Genomic DNA, 21,404 nt, shown 5'->3' on the forward strand with positions numbered 1-21,404 from the left:
GAAGACGGAGTACAGTCTAGGAGGCCAGAGACTACAAACCTCACTCAAGGAAAAAGATCTTGGGGTGAGTATAACACCAGGCACATCTGAAGTGCACATCAACCAAATAACTGCTGCAGCATATGGGCGCCTAACAAACCTCAGAACAGCATTCCGACATCTTAATAAGGAATCGTTCAGGACCCTGTACACCGTGTACGTTAGGCCCATATTGGAGTATGCGGCACAAGTTTGGAACCCACACCTAGCCAAGCACGTAAAGAAACTAGAGAAAGTGCAAAAGTTTGCAACAAGACTAGTCCCAGAGCTAAGAGGTATGTCCTACGAGGAGAGGTTAAGGGAAATCAACCTGACGACACTAGAGGACAGGAGAGATAGGGGGGACATGATAACGACATACAAAATACTGAAAGGAATTGACAAGGTGGACAAAGGATGTTCCAGAGATTGGACACAGTAACAAGGGGACACAGTTGGAAGTTGAAGACACAGATGAATCACAGGGATGTTAGGAAGTATTTCTTCAGCCACAGAGTAGTCAGGAAGTGGAATAGTTTGGGAAGCGATGTAGTGGAGGCAGGATCCATACATAGCTTTAAGCAGAGGTATGATAAAGCTCACGGTACAGGGAGAGTGACCTAGTAGCGACCAGTGAAGAGGCGGGGCCAGGAGCTTGGACTCGACCCCTGCAACCTCAACTAGGTGAGTACAACTAGGTGAGTACACACACACACACACACACACACACACACACACACACACACACACACACACACACACACACACACACAAAGTTATAATTCTTTATTTACAGTTCGTAAAGTCAGGGTATTTTTCCAGAATGGTCTGTAATACGCCACTGTGGATGAAATTCTTTGACATATCTTGAACATTTCTGAGTGACTTGTCTCTGAATTCATTAATTTTATCGCATTCCAGTATATAATGACGTAATGTGTGACAAAGGACCATCTGGTAAAGTTATCGTTTGTCGAAAACCTTCTTACAGTTCAAGAAAAATGCTGGCTACCCACCCCTCTTATTCCTGTCTTACTTGTGTTCCCTCCCTGCCCAACTCCAGTAAGTTTGTGATACAGGTTTCCTCTCCCTGAAACCGTGCTGGTTATCATGTATAAGCTCATTCCTTTCCAAGTGATCCACCAATCTTCTGATAATCTTCTCCATGACTTTACATACTATACTTGTCAGTGACACTGGTCTGAAGTTTAATGTTGTCTGTCTCCTTAAAAACTGGGACTACATATACTGCTTTCGTCACCTCAGGTAGTTGCACTGTTTAAGATTGTTGTTAGTGGCACACACAGGGCCTCTGCCCCCTCAGAACCCACAGAAAGATGCTGTCTGGGCTCACTGCCTAAGTTTGTTTAGCACTCTCTTAACCGCCTCCTCGGTTATGTGGTATGTCCAGCACTTGTTGGTGTACCACACTTTTTTGGTTTGCTGGACGCCCTTGTGTCTCCACTCAAAATACCTCCCTAAATCTCGTGTTGAGCTTCTCACATACTTCTTGGTCATTTCTTGTGATCTTCCCTCCTTTCTTCTGCCTGATTACCTGGGGCTTGGCAGTTGTTTTTCTCCGGAATTGGTTGTTCAGCAGCTTCGGGTCAGATTTGGCATTTGATCCTATGTCATTCTTGTATTGCTGCTGGGCCTCCCTCCTTATCAATTCATATTCCTTTCTGGCTCTTCGGCTCATCTCCAGAACAAGCCCATGGGTGACCCAAGGGATTGTTCTGGTTGTCCCATTGCTTCTGTTGCCCACGGGTACAAACTTCTCCTCTGCTACGCTGCACTTTGTGGTCACGTGTTCCATTATTTCATTTACTGTCTCTAGTTCTTTTCTCTACTGCACCTCATGCAGGAATTGCCTCAAGCCTGTTTCTGTTTTTGTAGTTTAGCTTCTCCTGTCCTTCTCGTGCTGCTTCACTCTCCATTGTTAACTCTACAATGTATTCGAAGCTCTGGACCATGTGGTTACTAGCTCTAAGGGGCCTTTTGTATGCAATATCTATAATGTTTGAACCACTCAAGGTGAATACGAGGTCCAGCCTTGCTGATTCATACTCTCCTCTCCTTTCCTCTCTCTCTCTCTCTCTCTCTCTCTCTCTCTGGTAGTGTCCCCTAACATGTTGATGCATAAGGTTTTCCAGTACTGCCTCTATTATTTTAGCTCTCTATGTTTCTGGCCCCCCATGTGGCTCCAGATTTTCCCAGTCAATCTCCTTGTGATTGAAATCGCCCTACCAATATGGGCCCTTCTGGCCACCTCAGCTAATGTGTTCACCATTGCTCTGTTGCTTTGATTGTACTCTTGTTTAGGCCTCCTGCTATTCTGCGGTGGGTTATATAACACTGTAATCACCACCTTGGGACTCCCAGTTTGAAGTGTTCCTACTATGTAGTCCCTTGCTTCTCTATCCATTTTTCCCAACTTCTCAAAACTCCATTGGCTTTTATGCAGCTATACCTCCACCTCTATTGCCTCTATCTTTCCTCAGGATCTGATATTCGGTTGGAAAGATCACGTCTCGTATCATCCCCGTGAGCTTTGCTTCCGTGAGTGCTATGATGTCTTGGGATGCCTCCATATTATTTTGTGCCACTCCTCACACATATTTGTTATTCCTTCTGCGTTGGTATACCATACCGTTAGCTTCTTTTAAAATACTGTATTCTGGTGGGTTCGTGAGGGCTGGGGGAGTGAGAGACCTGGCAGGATACTATGGGAGGCTATTGTGTAAGTTGGGTTTGAGTCTGGGGGATGGGGGACTGTGAGTGCTGAGTATTGTTGGTTTTGGGTTACTGTGCTTGGATGCGGTGGCCGGGTAGGAGCTGAGGGTGTTGTGTGGGTGGTTGTGTTTGCTGTGTGTGTGTGTGTGTGTGTTTGTGTGTGTGTGTACTCACGTAGTGTGTATGTGTGTGTGTATGTGTGTATGTGTGTGTGTGTGTGTGTGTGTGTGTGTGTGTGTGTATGTGTGTGTATGTGTGTGTGTATGTGTGTGTGTGTGTATGTGTGTGTGTGTGTGTGTGTGTGTGTGTGTGTGTGTGTGTGTGTGTGTGTGTGTATGTGTGTGTGTGTGTGCGTGTGTGTGTGTGTATGTGTACTCACCTAATTGTACTCACCTAATTGTGGTTGCAGGGGTCAAGACTCAGCTCCTGGCCCCGCCTCTTCACCGACCGCTACTAGGTCCTCTCTCCCCCTGCTCCATGAGCTTTATCATATCTCGTCTTAAAACTATGTATAGTTCCTGCCTCCACTACATCGCTTGCCAGACTATTCCACTTCCTAACTACTCTATGACTGAAGAAATACTTCCTAACCCCTTTGACTCATCTGAGTCTTCAGCTTCCAATTGTGACCCCTTGTTTCTGTGTCCCATCTCTGGAACATCCTGTCTCTGTCCACCTTGTTTATTCCACGCAGTATTTTGTATGTCGTTATCATGTCTCCCCTGACCCTCCTGTCCTCCAGTGTTGTGTCCAGTGTGTGTGTGTGTGTGTGTGTGTGTGTGTGTGTGTGTGTGTGTGTGTACATTCATCTATATCTGGATGGAGGGGTCGCGTTACAGTATTGGGCCTTTTGTGTGTCTTTATACTCCTCTCTCCTTGCGACTGTTTCTGCCTGTCTGTCTCTGCCTCTCTCTCTGTCTCATTCTCTTTCTCTCTCAATCACTCTCTCTCTGAGGATTTCTCACCAAGACTCGTGGCACCTTCCCCCTCCCTCCCCATTCAGGCAGCAATGGTTCCTGACAGAGAAGTTGAGAGCAGCGCAGTCAATACTCCACACTCCAGTTTTCTCAAGAATGTGCGATATTGTTTCACTAGGCAAGAAAAATGGTTCATAATACTCGAAGCTAATATTTTTTTCTCTAGCAGCCCAAACTCTTGAAGTATTTATATGTAGAAAAAATCAGATACTAAGTCGATTTCATTAGTGTAAAAAAAAAAATTCATGTTTTTCACCTAGCAGGAAAATCAAAGCTTAACATGTATCTTAAGCTATTTTTACTTTGTTATTGTTGCAGTCTGGACTCGAGGAACGTGAGCCTGGAGCGGGCCCGCCACTGGGCAGAAAAGAAGTTAGGCGGCCGCGCCTACTTGAGACTCGGCAGGGAGCAGCGTGGACTGGTGCTGCAAGAGGTGCAATTAGAGGACGCTGGTGATTACCGTTGCCGGGTCGACTTTGTCGAGTCACCCACCAGGAACCTACGCATCAGACTCGACGTTGTGGGTTAGTCCTGCTCTAATTCTCCATCGGCAACATTAATTTCAGATTCCAGGCCAGTTAATTCCTCTTCGATGAAAGAATTAGTTCATTTCACAAACGATGTTCCAGGGATCACTGTTAAGTTGGTGGCGATATATGGGAAAATCTTAGGGCAGTTTTGCCTTTTCAAGCGACAGTAAACAGGAACTTGGGTGTCAGCCGAGTGTTGTGGGACCAAAGGAAACGTGATATATTTTGATCGCTGCTCGATCCTGTGTAGTTATATTCACAGAAATTGTCTAGGCCTACCATCCATTCTGTCTAACTTCCGATTACAGATTATGGCTAGGCTACCAGCAATCTTGTCTCATCATCACTCGTAGTGATTTTGTATTGGTCCATCACCCATCATGTTTAATCACCGCTAACAAAGACTATTTCTATAGCTACCACCAATTCTGTTTAACTACTTCCATCTGTTCTGTGTAACCACTGCTCACAGAGGCTATGTCTAGGAGCGTAAACCATTTCGTTCTACCACAGCTCACAGGAAGCCTGAGTGGGTATTTTAAGCTCAATTTAATATATTAAAGCAAACGAGTTGGATGTTATATTGAGGAAGTTATGATCTCAAATACGTTTTATTAGGAATCCCCTAAAGAGGACCTTAAGAGATTGCCGAAAACTTTTTTCATTTTTTTTCTTTCCTACAAGTTGCTCGTAACTCGAAAACGCCTCATCCAATCAGCTTCAAATTTTTAACATTTGTGTATGGTAACAAGGACGAGATTCTTTGAAAGAATTGGTATGTTTCCGTCCTCTGTGACCAACGTTGTTGAATCCATTCCCAGCTTCCTTGAATGGCTCGGATAACTTTTTAAACAGTCAGTGGCATAGCTTCAAATGTTAAAAAAGATGCCTCCTAATTAGACTACTTCTGTGAGGACATAAAAGTCAAGAGTGTAGATGCAGAATTAACCATTTCATAGGTGAAACAGTGTGAAAATTTTATTTTCTTTAAATCCCGTTAAATAAATTTCGTTTTACCTCTTACGAACAATTATACAATTTAATGGCTGATGCATTTTAGGGCCACGATAATACCTGCTAAGTTTTTCTTGCGTACACACAAATTTGTTGATGTTGAAAAATAGTAGAAAAATGGAATCCTTGGAATCCATGTCATAACTGGAGAATGACTCAATTGACCAGTGGTGTGACGTGGTTCCTGAACACAAGGGTCACACTGCTGCTTGGTTGGCATTGTACCAGTTTTTTAGTTTTACTGAATAAGTAATGATATTAGCTTTTATTCTGTAACTAAATAATAATCCGTTTGATTGGCTTCAATATATTTCTGATGATGATTTCTGTAATAAGGAAGTGCAAAACTGAAATTTTACTGAAACTGACTGCAAACTTAGAATCCTTAGAATCAGGTCAGTTAACCTACTACAAAATACCTTTCCTGTTTGACTTCAGGCTTTTATCATTATTACATGGGAAAGAATTTACTTGATAAAACTAGCAAACTGAAATTTACACAGCTCAGAGTGATTGATATTGCGACCCCTAAATGGGTCACAATGTATGTACATGTATATATCTCAGTTTTAATGTATTTTACCTGTTATTAGGTAGAATGTAATATTTACATCTTATTCTGTGCTCATTGTTCGAGAGTGCTGAGTAGCTGGCGGCAATGGCAAACTAACTTGATAACTGCCTCCTCGCTTGTTTAATTGCCAGCTTCTCTGTAGTTGCTGGGCAGGAGCAGTCCACGGGAGAGTCACGTGACCAGAGTGGCGTGATCACACCTAAGTGAGGAGACTGCCTGGCCTTCCTCCCTTCGGTTGGTGCTTTTTCCAGTAACACCTCCCTCTCCAGCTCTCCCTTGCTGGCCCTTGTTGGAACATCTCTGTCGCTCTCTTGTTGTTAGTTCGTGGTTTAGACTCTGTTCTGGTAGAGTATGTTTTCTGTGGTGAGACGAAAAATACTACTCATAAATCTGTGTAACTCCGTTCACAGAGTATAGGTTAGACTTAGTGATTTTCGACGTTTTACTGAGGTTGTGTCTAACTGACATTCTAAGATATCTCAGGTCCTGAGCTGTAGCTTCTGACCTAATCTGTTCTGGTATCTGTGCACCGTCACAGTCGGGGATTTTGTTATGCTGTACTTAGATTCAGTATTAAGAGAGTTTTGTGACTTTTGTGGAGGATCTGCAGATGATCCCCAGTTAGGGTCGTTATTTGATCTCCATGTTCCTCATTCTGAGTTGCTGTTGCTTGTTATATTGCTGTTCGGCGTATCGGTCGTCTTACTGTTCACGCAAGCTGTTCTGATTGCCAAGCTGGTCAGGAATATAGTTTATGTGAGGGCAATCAGTCACTGGTTAAGTCGAATCGAGTCTTGAGACAGCAAACTACTTAGAGCACATACATTTATACATACATACATACATACATACATACATACATAAATACATACACACATAATCACTTGTATATATTAGTATTATGTTCTTAAATGTTGATAATGTATCAAACGGTACTTAAGAGCCATAAAGACATATGTGCCTTCAGCACAAAACTAATGTATACGAGAGAAGTGTAGGAACTTATATCCTATATTATATAATTTACTTTGATTTACTTTGATATTGTCTATCTAGACAACTTTATCTTTATTAATAAACTTCTTAAATTTTATTTTTTTAGTTATCTACCAATTGTAATCCTGAAGCACTACTGAGTCTTACTATTAAATTTTAATAGATAATTGGACCAGGATACTGACTACTTGTTACAAAAACCTGGTAACAGGCTGAATGCTAAAGGGGCAGACTTTTCTGGTATTCACTGGAGATCTTTATGCTTATTAGATATCACATTTTTTTAACAAATGGGGGCCTGTCTGGAAGGCTTTTGAACCAAGGTGTTGGAGAAATTGTCTAGTTTGACTTACTAGTAACTCTGGTCAAACACTTTTAGTACTTTCCTAATCTATAGACTTTGAGTTTAGTCTTGTACAGCATACTAGGTGGATGTATGTACTTGACCGAGTCTCTTGATCCAGGGAGATGGAAATACTGCTAATGAGCTCTAGCTCTAAGACAACCAACACTAATGCTTAGTATATCTTGTAAAGTAAATTCATATTCTATATATATATATATATATATATATATATATATATATATATATATATATATATGTCGTGCCGAATAGGCAGAACTTGCGATTTTGGCTTAAATAGCAAAGCTCATCTTGCCATATAAGACGAGTGAAAATTTGTGTATGCAATAATTTCGCCAAAATCATTCTGAACCTAACGGAAAAAAATATATTTCACTGTGTTTGTTTAGTATTAAATTATTGTAATCAAATCTAAAATATATTTAGTTGGGTTAGGCTAAAATAAATTGTTCTTGTTATAATAAGATTAGGTAAGTTTTCCAAGATTCGTTTGGAGCAAAATTAAATTTTTTACATTAACAATAATGAAAAAAATATATCTTTAAACGTATAAGAGAAAATTTTGGAAAGGACTTAATTTTAAATGAGTTCTTGCTAATTGACCAGTTTTACATATTCGGCACGACATATATATGATGAAAGTTAAGACACATGTGCAACATCTGGTTATCTTTATCGTAGACGTTTCGCCATCCAATAGCTTTATCAATACAGATTCTAGGACATAATTAGAAGACAGTAGAACTATATACAAAATATGAAGTAATCAGTCCCTCAGCTTGGAGTTGGTGTAGAGAGCACCGTGCTCTCCTGATACACTTAAAACGTTCTCCAGTTATAAAAGTATTTTGTTTTATCTCCTCGTGATCTCCTACTTTGATCTATATGGTCTTTTGTGGTTAAGAAGTTTATGTATTGTATATGCTAGTAATGTTGCAGTTTATTCACATCTTCACTTCCAGTATATCTTATGGAAAAAATTATAAGAGGAATCATTGAAATATTCATTTTCCTTCCCTCACTAATTCTTCTTTAAAATTTTTTTATGGTTAGTTTGTATATATGAGAATATGGAAATCCAAATGCAGCATACTAGCTCTCACTCAAGACATTACAGCCTAAAAATACAAACATAGATTATTACATAAAAAAATTATCTGCAAAGTTTATTTACGTTAGGTTATGTTACAGTAGGTGAACATAGGATTGGTTAGGTTAGATCAGGCGTTACGCAGAAAATGGGGCGCCTAGGGGCTTAAGACCTTGTCTAGGGACAAAGGTAGAAGTTACAGGAATTCATTTAAAAATGAGCCCTGGATGGCTCATTTTTACATTGATATTATTTTATATTATTTACTTAGATTTTAGTAAGGCTTTTGATAGAGTTCCACACCAAAGACTGTTAAAGAAAGTGGCAGCTCATGGCATTGGGGGAAAAGTGCTCTCGTGGATCGAGTCATGGCTCACAGACAGGAAGCGAAGTGTCCATAAATGGGGTTAAATCCGAGTGGGGATCTGTAACAAGTGGCTTTCCACAGGGATCAGTCTTGGGCCCGTTGTTGTTTATAATGTATATCAATGATCTTGATGAGGGAATTACTAGTGAAATGAGCAAATTCGCCGATGACACAAAGATAGGTAGGATAATTGATATAAACGTACATATCAGGGAACTTCAGGAGGATTTAGACAAACTCAATACCTGGTCAGCAAAGTGGCAGATGCAGTTCAATGTAGATAAATGCAAGGTTCTGAAGCTCGGGAGTGTCCATAACCCTAGCACTTATAAGTTAAATAATGTAGAACTTAGCCATACAGATTGTGAAAAGGACTTGACTAATATTTTTAATATATTGACTTACATTTTTAATTTATTGACTAATATTTTTAATTTATTGACTAATATTTTTAATATTTCTCTTCAAAGAGGTGTAGTGTCTGATATGTGGAAGATGGCTAATGTAATTCCTATTTTTAAAGCAGGGGACAAGTCGTTACCGTCAAATTACCTCCCAATATGCCTGACCTCACTCGTAAGCAAATTACTAAGAGTCAGTTATAACTGATAATATAAGAAGTTCCGCACCAAAGACTGTTAAAGAAAATGGCAGCTCATGGCATTGGGGGAAAAGTGCTCTCGTGGATCGAGTCATGGCTCACAGACAGGAGGCAAAGAGTGTCCATAAATGGGGTTAAATCCGAGTGGGGATCTGTAACAAGTGGCGTTCCACAGGGATCAGTCTTGGGCCCATTGTTGTTTATAATACATATCAATGACCCTGATGAGGGCATTACTAGTGATATGAGCAAATTCGCCGATGACACTATCCTCAACCTCACTAACCACTGAAGTGCACTCGTCCTGGAGAACAGAGAATTGATTTCCTACCTTCACTTCTCTGTTAACCTTCCTTATCTTCCTTCTTCTTGAGCTGTGAACCACTTGCCACTATCACTGCTAGTGACCATTTCCTCCTTACCAGCTAAATCCTTCTCACACTCGCTCCCAAACTCATTTAGGCGAAGCTTCAACCTCCTATTTTCCTCCTGAAGTAGAACTTCCTTCTTCAACACTTTAAGCTGAGATTCCTAAACACTACAACAAGCCATGGTGCTTGGTAACAGCCCACACTAACTCCCAGAGCTTAGGACAGGTATGACCGCATATGACCACTGATCACAGCGTATATTTTACAGTTTAAGCTAATTTACAGTGCCCACAACTGTATAATATTATTTATAAAGTTATGGTTCACAATTATAACGTGGTTTATAAAATTATGGCACACTTCCCTATACATATTACCAAGCAATGCAGAAATCTGCTTAACATTAGGCTAGGTTAAGTTAGGTTAGGTTAGATTAGATTAAGTTAGGTTAGGTTAGATTAGATTAAGTTAGGTTAGGTTGGATAAGATTAAGTTAAGTTAGGTTAGATTAGATTAAGTTAGGTTAGATTAGATTAAGTTAGGTTAGGTTAGATTAGATTAAGTTAGGTTATGTTATGTTACAGGAGGTTAAGTTACATTTGGTTAGTTAGATAGTATTTTTTCATGATTATCATTTTGGGGAGTGAGTGCTGTTAGTTTAACCGCAGACAATAAATACTCTTAACTAAATATTAATGAATGCATGAAAGGTCGAATGTTAATTTTTTCTTTTGTTAATTCTTACATTTTGAGGATACTGCTTAAGTGAGTTTGAATACTACTTGCGACTCTTAGGTCTGCTTGGTTAGGGGTTTGAAAATGATGTAGAATGTAAGAATAATATGAAATGCGAGAATGATATATAGCATGATAATAACAAAGTGTGAGAATGATGTACTGTAGTGTGAGAATGATGTACTGTAGTGTGAGAATGATATGGAGTGCGAGAGTGACATATGGGACCGTCAAGTAAGCCACACTCATTACGTGACATGTGGGAGGATGAGAGCAGGAGTATATCACTTGTGGGAGTAATTAGAGGAATGTAAAAGCGAGTTTTGAAAGTTAAAATTGTGTTGCAATGAATTTTAATTGAGTTGCAAAAGGTGTTTTGTAATGAGCTGTACGAGTGAGAGATTGAACATGAGGAATATGAGTGAATGAGTTACTAGGGTGTTGGTAAAGTGAGGCATTGAACTGTAGAATCTTGAAAGTGTGGAAGGTGAAGGAGCGTGTGGGAGTGGCGTGGGAGGGAGTGGTAGAAGTTTGAAAGTGAAGTTGGTATTGCGACCCCTGAATGGGTCACAATGTATATAATGTGTATTACCTGTTCATATAATTTTATATTGCTTATATTTGCGATATTAGCTAAATCATAAATATATTGCTTTATATTATTATTTGACTTAGTTATATTATTAGGTAGGATGTAACATTTATATATTATTCAGTGCTCATAGTTCGAGTGTTAAGTAGCTGATAGTATTGCCTAACTACTGTAGTTTTCACTTCGCTTGTTTTGCTGCCGGCTTCTGTGTTGCTGGGCAGCAGAAGTCCATGGAAGGTCATGTGATCAGGGCAGGGTGATCACACCTCACCTGGAGAGAGTCTAGCTGGTCTGTACTAGCTGATTGTCTGCTTGACATGCCTTCCAACAACACGGCCTCTCCAGCTCTCCATTGCTGGCCCTTGTTGGAAGATCGTCTCTGTCGTTTTTTTGGTGTTGGTTCTGTGGAACCAAAACTCAGGTCCTGAGCTGTAGCTTCTAACCTAATTTGTACTGGTATCTGTGTATTGTCACAGTTGGGGATTTTCTAATGCTGAACTTAGATTCAGTAGTATGGGAGTTTTGTGACTTTCGTGGAGGATCTGCAGATGGTCCCTTCTTAGTATCGTTATATTATCTCCTTGTTCCTGATTCTGTGTCGCTGTTGCTTGTTATATTGCTGTTCGGCTTAACAGTCGCTTTATTGTTCAAGCAAGCTGTTCTGATTGCCAGGTTGGTCAAGAAGTTAGTTTATGTGAGGACTTTTAGTCAGTCACTGGTTAAGTCTAGTCGAGTCTTGAGACAGCGAACTACTTAGAGCACTTACACACATACACACAAACTTACATGTATATATTTGTATTATGTTAACAAATGCTAATAATGTACCAGACGGTAATTAAAAGCAATAAAGATGTGATATGTGTCTTCAGCACAAACTACTGTACACGAGAGAAGTGTTGGAACTTGTATCCTATATTATATTCAATTGATTACTATAATTTACTTTGATCTTATTTGCCTAGACAACTTGATTGCTATTAATAAACTTATTAAATTTTAATTTCTTTAGTTAGTAGCCTACCAGTTGTAATCCTGAAGCAATATTGAATCTTACTAAATTCTAATGGATAATTGGACCAGGATACTGACTACTTGTTACAAAAACCCAGTAACAGGCTGGATGCTAGAAGGGCAGTCCTTTCTAATATTCACTGGAGATCTCTATCATTATTAGATATCGCGTTTTTTGTAACAGTTGGTGTGTTAATGAGGTATAAGTGTTTGGGAAGAATGTGGATGTTATAAAGTGAAGGATTTGTAATAAATTGGAAACTGTTTAAGAGTTAATTGAAAGGACCGAGATGTTGGCTTGTGGGAGTTGGTGTATGGGAACTGTAGGTGTGTGGTAGTTGTAGGTGTGTGGGAGTTGGCATGTGGGAGCTGTAGGTGTGTGGTAGTTGTAGGTGTATGGGAGTTGGCATGTGGGAGCTGTAGGTGTGTGGGAGTTGGTGTATGGGAGTTGGCAGTGTGTTGGAGAGTTTTGTGAGAGTGTGGAAGGTGAGTTGCAAATATAAAGATGAATATCAGTTCAAGAAGCAGAAATCTGAAATGCAATTAGACCCAGAAACTGAAACTCAGCTGAATCAGAAGTAGAAGCTTAATTTCTCTCAGTAGGTCCGTCATAGGGAGCTGAAACTCAAGGATCTATTTTCCTAGGTTCTGGGGCCTCGAGAAAAAATCTTAATGTATTTCGGTCACTGGGAGGGTTGACGTAAGTCTTACCCATTCTGCCTCAATACACACAGAAGGAATAGTAGAGAGCGGTTATAAAACTGCAATTGTCTAGCATGACCTCCTCAACTTGCAGAGATGCTCGAGTTGAAACTTTCTACACTCAATTAAACTTAAATATTAAAAGTGACGAAGCACTAACCAGCTCTGGCAGCAGGTCATTACCTTCAACAGACCTAGTAGCTGCAGATCAACTCTGTCTAGATTCACGTCAATATAACAGGCACAGAAGCTAGATCCTAACTCCATTACACATGGGAAAGGTAGATGACTGTTGTGCCAATTGCTCTAGTTCGTCACCCTCGAGAGGTCCATGAGCTGCAGTTCAACGCAATGAAAATTACCTCCTCCATAAGCTGGAACTGAAGTTCTTACTAAAAACACAAATAAATGTATAGTGGTGTCAAGAGAGCTGGAAATCACCTTCCTCAAAGAGATACTCATGAAGTATATATGACATTTAGAGTGCAGAAATTGCCTTGCCCATGCAACTTGGCCACGCATTAATTCTGGTTGCCAGAGTTTCTCAAAGAAAGATATAGAATAATGGTGATGAATGAGACACAGTACTTGGATCTCTTGACTGCCGATACATTTCCCTTGCGTAGCCGGCTGCTTCAGTCGAATACAAGCAAATATAACACTCGAGACAGTAGAATAAGCAATTTTAGATTATAATTCCCTCATCCTTTTTTTTTTTTTTTGCTGAAAAGTTTCAGAAATAAAGTTACCCACGTGTATTGTATACTATTAGTAATATAATACTTGTCTGACAGAGCAACACCAGGGTATCTTGGACTTACGTCCACTAGTGCATAGCGCTTACCTAAGATGTCACCTACAACTATGACACTTAGGTAAGGTCTGGCCTCATGCCTCGGTTTATGCTTGAGATTGATAACCTATCAAGGCTAAAGGACTGATCACCCCAAGCAACGAATTCTACTCTCTCAGATGTTTCATTCATCTGAAGATGCCTGCTACGTAATTGGTACGTTTCAGCAATAAAGATACTGTGGAAAATACTGTATATTCTCCAAAAATGCTGTGTATTTTGTATGTAAATTGATGGATTATATTGTAGGTAATAAAAATTAATTTGTAAATAAATAAAGAACCAGCGAAAGGGGGGAGCGTCGCTGGGGAAGAGTCACCATTGTTTTTAATTGACCGATACAAACGTTAGTGAAAATCGGAAGAATTTTCGTCACTCTAGGGGTTATATTGGGCTTAAAACCTCTCAAATAGGAGCCGAAATTGTTGGATTTGTAGTCCTGCATAACGTGAGCATTAGGCAAGTTGATAGGTGTTGCAACCCCTGAATGGGTTGCAATGATTAATATGTATATATATATATATATATATATATATCTATATATATATATATATATATATATATATATATATATATATATATATATATATATAATTATTACCTTTTCATATAATTTTATATTGCTTGTATTTGCGATAATAGCTAAATCGTAAATGTATTGCTTTATATTGTTATTTGACTTAGCTTCCTTTGGTTAGGTAGGATGTAACATATGTGCTCAGTTCAAGTCTTGATTGTCTAACTACTGTAATTATCGCTTGTGGCTCACTAGACTGCCGGCTTCTGTTTCTGAGCTGCAGCTACCCACGGAGCTATCACGTGATCGACGGGGGGGGTGTCCTCACCTCGCCTGAAGTATTCAGTCTGGTCTAGACTCTCTTGGTGGTCGGACAGATTGTCTGTCTCATTATTCTTGTTAGTTCTGTAGAACTCTCTTCACAGAACATTGTATAGACTTAGTGATTTTTCGACATTGTACTGAGGTTGTGTGTCTCATAGACACTCTGAGTAACTCAGGTCCTGAGCTGTAGCTTCTGACCTAACTTGTACTGATATCTGTGTATTATCACAGTCGGGGATTTTCTTAATGCTGAACTTAGATTCAGTAGTATGGGAGTTTGGTGACTTTTGTGGAGGATCTGCAGATGGTCCCTACTTAGTGTCGTTATATTATCTCCTTGTTCCTGATTCTGTGTCGCAGTTGCTTGTTATATTGCTATTGGGCTTAGCATTCTTTTTATTGTTCAAGCAGACTGTTCTGACTGCCAGTTGGTCAAGAAGTTAGTTTATTTGAGGAATTTGTCAGTCACTTGTTTAAGTCTAGTCGAGTCTTGAGACATAGCGAACTACTTAGAGCACTTACACACATACACTCAAACTTGTACATATTTGTAATATCTTATTAAATGTTAATGTACCAGACGGTACATAAAGAGCGACATCGGCAAGTTTGCCGATGACACCAAAATAGGCCGTCGAATTCATTCTGACGAGGACATTCGAGCACTCCAGGAAGATTTGAATAGACTGATGCAGTGGTCGGAGAAGTGGCAGATGCAGTTTAATATTAGTTCTAAATGTTGGACAGGACAATAACCATGCCACATAGAAAGATCTGAAACCAAGACAACAGTGCATAAGTGTTCGCAATAAAGCTAATCGATCCTTGGCTTCATATCAAGAAGCATAAATAATAGGAATCCTCAGGTTGTTCTTCAACTCTATACATCCTTGGTTTTGATTATGCTGCACAGTTTTCGTATTACAGAATGGATATAAATTCTCTGGAACATGTACAAAGGAGGATGACAAAGTTGATCCCATGTATCAGAAACCTTCCCTATGAGGATAGACTAAGGGCCCTGAAACTGCACTCTCTAGAAAGACGTAGAATTAGGGGGGATATGATTGAGGTGTATAAATGGAAGACAGGAATAAATAAAGGGGATGTAAATAGTGTGCTGTTAGCCTAGACAGGACCCGCAGCAATGGTTTTAAGTTGGAAAAATTCAGATTCAGGAAGGATATAGGAAAGTACTGGTTTGGTAATAGAGTTGTGGATGAGTGGAACAAACTCCCAAGTACCGTCAGAACGTTGTGTAGCTTTAAAAATAGATAAATACATGAGTAAGTGACCTGACTTGCATTGGCTTAAGTAGGAGACTTGGACAGTAGCCTTCTGCAGTTAAGAATTATAAATGTGATATGTGCTTTCAGCACAATAATATTGTACACGAGAGAAGTGATATTATTTTAATTACTGTGAATAATTTAATTTAATTTGATATACGCATAGACAACTTAATGACTAATAAATTTATTAAATTTTAATTTCTCTAGTTAGTAGCCTACCAGTTGTAATCCTGAAGCACTATTGAATCATACTGAATTCTAATGGATAATTGGACAAGGATACTGACTACTTGTTATGAAAACCCAGTAACAGGCTGGATGCTAGAAGGGCAGTCCTTTCTAGTATTCACTGGAGATCTCTAAGCTTTTAGAATCGCGTTTTTTGTAACAATAGGACAGTCAAGGAACCCCAGCTAAGTCATGTCTATTTATGTTGGAATTCTGGCCAGTATTTTCTTCATATTTAGGCAGGGGGTTTGTGTATGATAAACCAAGTAATGTCCAGACAAATTGGTGAGTGTTATGATTATAAATTCTCCTTCTGTTACATAAATGTGTCTATGTAATCATTTATTAATTTTAATATACAGTCCACATATTTATATTAATGTTTCACCAGAATTTCTGGTGATGTATATTTCATTTGAAATTAATATAGGTCCAGAGTGACTTGTGGAGATATAGATTATAGTAGGTATCGAAGGGGGACATTTTTTGCGACCTTAGTGTCCTAAAATTCCTACTTGTCTGTGTAACCTTGATAAAGAATAATTATCTTAGTTGTCATTTACTGGTATGTATCTTATGAGATTCATCCAAGTAAATTTAATTTTCCACAGATACACAAGTTTTGCACATATGACTTATTCATCAACTTGTCGGTATTGTATGCCATCAGAAGTATATAATAATGGTTTGGGGGGGGGAGGTACAAATATTGCTGCAACTCAGCAAAAACAAATAAATTATATGATGTTGAGGCCCGCGGGCTACATTCGGCCCACCACAAGATTTTATGCGGTCCACAGCAACTTGAAATATTTATAAATAGTAAAACTAATAAACACTTATTTCAGTAACCTAAAGTTAAGACTTTTGTCGCTTGTAACAATTTATATGTCAAAATTTGTTCAAATTTTACTTCTAATCATTTCATTTTTCAGATATATCCTTCTGTTATGGAAAGAAAAAGGAAAAGAACAGTGCAGAGTGAGTGTAGATTGTTTAATGAAGAATGGGGCATAAAGTACTTCTTTGTACAAGCAGGTGATAAAGCCTTGTGGGTCGTATGCCACGAAACTATTGCACTTTTGAAGGAGTACAATGTACGTCGGCACTATGACACCAAACATGAACCAAGTTATTCCCTGGTCACGGGAACACAGCGTTCGGGAAAAAATTGAAGCTATGCAACACAGGTTGCTTTCCCAACAAGGGTTTTTTTTAGGCAGAAGAGAGCTGAAAATGACGCTTTAACCAGGGCCAGTTACAAAGTAACTTATGCGTTAGCTAAAAGAGGAAAGTCATTCACCGATGGAGATCTGATCAAAGACTGTATGATGGAAGCAGTAGGAGAATTATGCACAGATAAAGCAAAACTGATCAAAATCCTCAGTCTTGTGCCAAACACTGTTGCTCATAGAACTGAGGATATAAGAAGCAATACATTTCATCAAATTCTAGACAAAGCACGAAATGTTCAATTTTATTCTCTCGCACTTGATAAATCTAATGATGTGACACATCACGACTCCTAGTATTCATCAGTGACGTCGACAATAAATTTAATGTCACAAGAATTAGCATCAATGTACAGCATGCACAGCGCATAGTTGGACAAATCACAAAAATTTGTGATGTATACCCAATTGGGATTAATATTTCGTGTTGTGTCGCCTTTATACTTCGTGACACGCTGGTGTTGTCATCTAGCGGGAAATAGGCCTACCAAGCCCACACCACCTTGCCTTGTTCTCACTCACTCATCTCACTCACAACAGTGCCACGATCGCACGTGCAAAGAAAATGATAGGATGGATAATGAGAACTTTCAAAACGAGAGATGCCAAGCCCATGATGATCCTTTTCAAATCACTTGTTCTCTCTAGGCTGGAATACTGCTGTACATTAACATCTCCATTCAAAGCAGGTGAAATCGCAGATCTAGAGAGTGTACAGAGATCCTTTACTGCACGTATAAGTTCTATCAAGCACCTTAACTACTGGGAACGCTTGGAAGCACTTGACTTGTACTCGTTGGAACGCAGGAGGGAGAGATATATCATAATCTACACTTGGAAAATCTTGGAAGGAATGGTCCCAAATCTGCACACAGAAATCACTCCCTACGAAAGTAAAAGACTGGGCAGGCGATGCAAAATGCCCCCAATAAAAAGTAGGGGCGCCATTGGTACACTAAGGGAAAACACCGTAAGTGTCCGGGGCCCAAAACTGTTCAACAGCCTCCCATCAAGCATTAGGGGAATTGCCAATAAACCCCTGGCTGCCTTCAAGAGAGAGCTGGACAGATACCTAAAGTCAGTGCCGGATCAGCCGGGCTGTGGCTCGTACGTTGGACTGCGTGCGGCCAGCAGTAACAGCCTAGTTGATCAGGCCCTGATCCATCGGGAGGCCTGGTCATGGACCGGGCCGCGGGGGCGTTGATCCCCGGAATAACCTCCAGGTAACCTCCAGGTAACCCGACAACCTTCAGACAACAACTCAATGCTCACTCCTCTCTCTCCCGCAGCCGGAGCCCAGCAGGTTGGGTCCCGGGGCACTATAAACACACTGCCTGTGTACCAAGAACCCAATAAAGTAACACGTCGCCTCTGAAGCCTTTTCATTCACGGCTTGGAGATCCATAATCAATTCTGTTAGTAGTGAGGATGGTAGATTCTCAGTCCATGTTTCTGTATTGCGTTATCCATCAGCAAACATTGTGCGGAAAATATGAGGATATATCTTACGTTCTGAAACCTGTTGTTTCAACAGTGAATTTCATTCGATCTCACAGGGTTAGTCATCGCTAGTTTCGTGATTTTCTGAAAGAAACTGATTCTGAGTTCGTTAACTTGCCTTAGTATACAGCAGTTCGATGGCTAAGTTGTGGGAAGGTTCTGTCATGGTTCTTTCAGCTCAGAAAGGAAATTGACTCATTTCTCAGAGAAGAATTGACCCGAACCACTTTTATCAAACGATGACTGGCTTTGGAAATTGGCATTTTTTGCAAACGTGACAAACCATATGAATCAATTGAATCTGAAGTTGCAGGGTGAAACAATTTTGATTTATCATCTGTTTCTCGCATGTCAAGGAATTCAGGGCAAAATTTACGTTATTTGAAGGACAGGTGAAAGTTTCTAATTTTCTTCATTTTCTGTTTTGTGAATAAATTTCATGAAGAAAGTGAAGCAGAATTTCCTTCTTCATTTGCAACAGAAATCATTAATTATTTCCAAATAACATAAAATAAAGCTGTTTCAAGTCCTTTTAACTGAAGTATTGAAACACTCCCAAGTCAGTTTCAAATGGAAATTATTAATCTCCAGTCAGGTGACATGCTGAAAGAAAAGTGTTATGAAGGAAATCTGATACAATTTTTCATATTCTTATAGGCTGAACATTTTTCAAATTTGAAGCTATTTTCCTGTGGATTCGTATCAGTTTTTGGTACAGCGAACCTTTGTGAACAAACATTATCAAAAATGAAGTAGGTTAAGCCCAAACATCGTACAAATTTATCTAATGAGCATTTGAAGTCCATTCTAATAATTGGCTCCTCAAACTTGAAACATCAGTTCAACAACATTTTGAAATTAAAAATCCAGTTCCATCATTCCCATTAATCATGTGCAAATTAATTTTGTGTCAGCACGGCATTGTTTCTCCTTAATCGTCACGTTTCTTTGTTCTGAATCATATCGTGTTTATTACAAAAAGGATTCAAATAAAATTCATTCCTTCATTTAAATTTATTCATTCATTTATAAGACTGATTTTTTCTTTGGCCAGAAAAAAAAAAACTGCAAAATATACGATGTGGCCCACGTAGTGAAAAGTTTGGAGAGACTCTTTTCAAACTTTTTAAAACGAAGTTTGAGCTACTTTTCTTTTAATTTGTAATTGTGTATGATTATATTTATGAATTAACATAATTGCTTGAACATGCACATACAATAATTCAGAAAAATAAATGTCCAGGTTTCTAGCTAATCAAAATATATTCTCTATAAAAATACTAAAATTGCGTGAAATTACAAAAAAATACTTTTATTTAAAATATTTTACACAAGTTTTCTTATACCTGATGTTTATCTAAAGTTTGCCACAGGATGATTTCAAGGGTCATCGGCTTAGTCCAAAACCAGTGATCTCTGTTAAGAACGTAGTCTCATATGAGCCTCGGTTGACTGGGATCTTTGTTTGGGGTCTATATGTAAATACCTTGATAATAGCATGCTGTCCACACTAGTGAGCAACAAGTGCTAGCTCCTGGCTTTTCTCCTGACTGTACTCCGGTTATTTCTTTACCTCTTCACCTGACCTGGCTCCTGCTTTCTTCTCACCTCTTCAACTAACATGTATTTTGGTTTAAAAAGGACATGTGAGCAAACACTAGGACATATTTATTAGAAAAAGTTTCTATTCTGGACCTTGATCACTTGTAACATGCAGAGGTTGAAAAATAACAGTATATTCAGGTAGAAAGTGGGGTTTGAGTGGTAATAGTGACCTGAAAAATGCAAGTGAAACTTATTTGAGATGAGGTCAAGTGGACACTGAGATGGTGGTCCCTGTGTTATGAGGTAGGTTGAGCTTTACCTGGGTCTGTATCATGTATGCCATTTTTTTTTTAATTTTATCTTCCAGTACTATGTTCTTCGGTGTCGGTGATCAAGGTCCCAGATCTGCATTCTGACAAGGAGCCTTGTCAGAATGCAGGTCGGACATACTACTCACATCATATGAACTGTCATGGCGCTTGCTTCATACACATTATCATTATACATTATACTTATTATCCAGACACATCATACTCATTATTATGATAATCACATCATACTCATTATCATGATACATCATACCCTCTGTGAATCTGAAGCATGATGTCCTCTCTTGGGCAGCTCTACCAGCAGCTTTGTGAGGAACTGAGAGTGGCTAAGCTTGAGATTCAGCGACTGACTGAGGAAAACAAGAGGATTCGTAGTAATCCTTCTGTTGTGAATCCTCAAGTCAAGAGAGGAACCTGGACAGTGGCTGGGAAGCAAGTTAAAGATCAAGAAGACGGATGGAGAGGTAAAAACAATGAAAATCCAGGAAACTGTTGTGGAAACATCGAACCCATTCTCCATGCTACCCGATGAATGTGAGTCGACTACTGGGAACGTCACGACGAACGGCACCAAGGAAGGTAAAAACATTGTTGTTGTTGTTGGGGATAGCCAGATTAGGAACATGGATATGGTCTTCTGCTTGGAGGATAGGAGTAGGAGACAGAGGATTTGCTTTCCTGGGGCTGGGATGGAGGATATTGTTACCTGGCTTGACAACATCATGAATGGTAATGGGATCAACCCTATTATCTGTCTCAGTGATGGAGGTAATGATGTAGGCAAGCATAGAATTGAGGATTTAGTTAGAAGGTACAGGACAGCAATAGACATAATTAGGAAGAAGGGGAGGGGCCTTGTTATATGTGGCATTTTGCCAAGAAGGGGTGTTGGAAATGAATGGTTGT

General features: G+C 39.4%; 1 protein-coding gene across 1 annotated transcript in view; it reads left to right on the top strand.

Moving 5' to 3' along the window:
* LOC138852655 (uncharacterized) overlaps positions 1 to 21,404 on the top strand; it is a 445,859-nt gene that overhangs the window by 78,564 nt on the left and 345,891 nt on the right. The window contains exon 4 of the mRNA XM_070084742.1: positions 4,047 to 4,252. Coding sequence (XP_069940843.1) covers positions 4,047 to 4,252 — 206 coding nt within the window. The remainder of the gene's footprint in view (positions 1 to 4,046; positions 4,253 to 21,404) is intronic.

The sequence above is a fragment of the Cherax quadricarinatus genome, chromosome 13, assembly GCF_038502225.1.
Source record: "Cherax quadricarinatus isolate ZL_2023a chromosome 13, ASM3850222v1, whole genome shotgun sequence".
NCBI lineage: Eukaryota > Metazoa > Arthropoda > Malacostraca > Decapoda > Parastacidae > Cherax > Cherax quadricarinatus.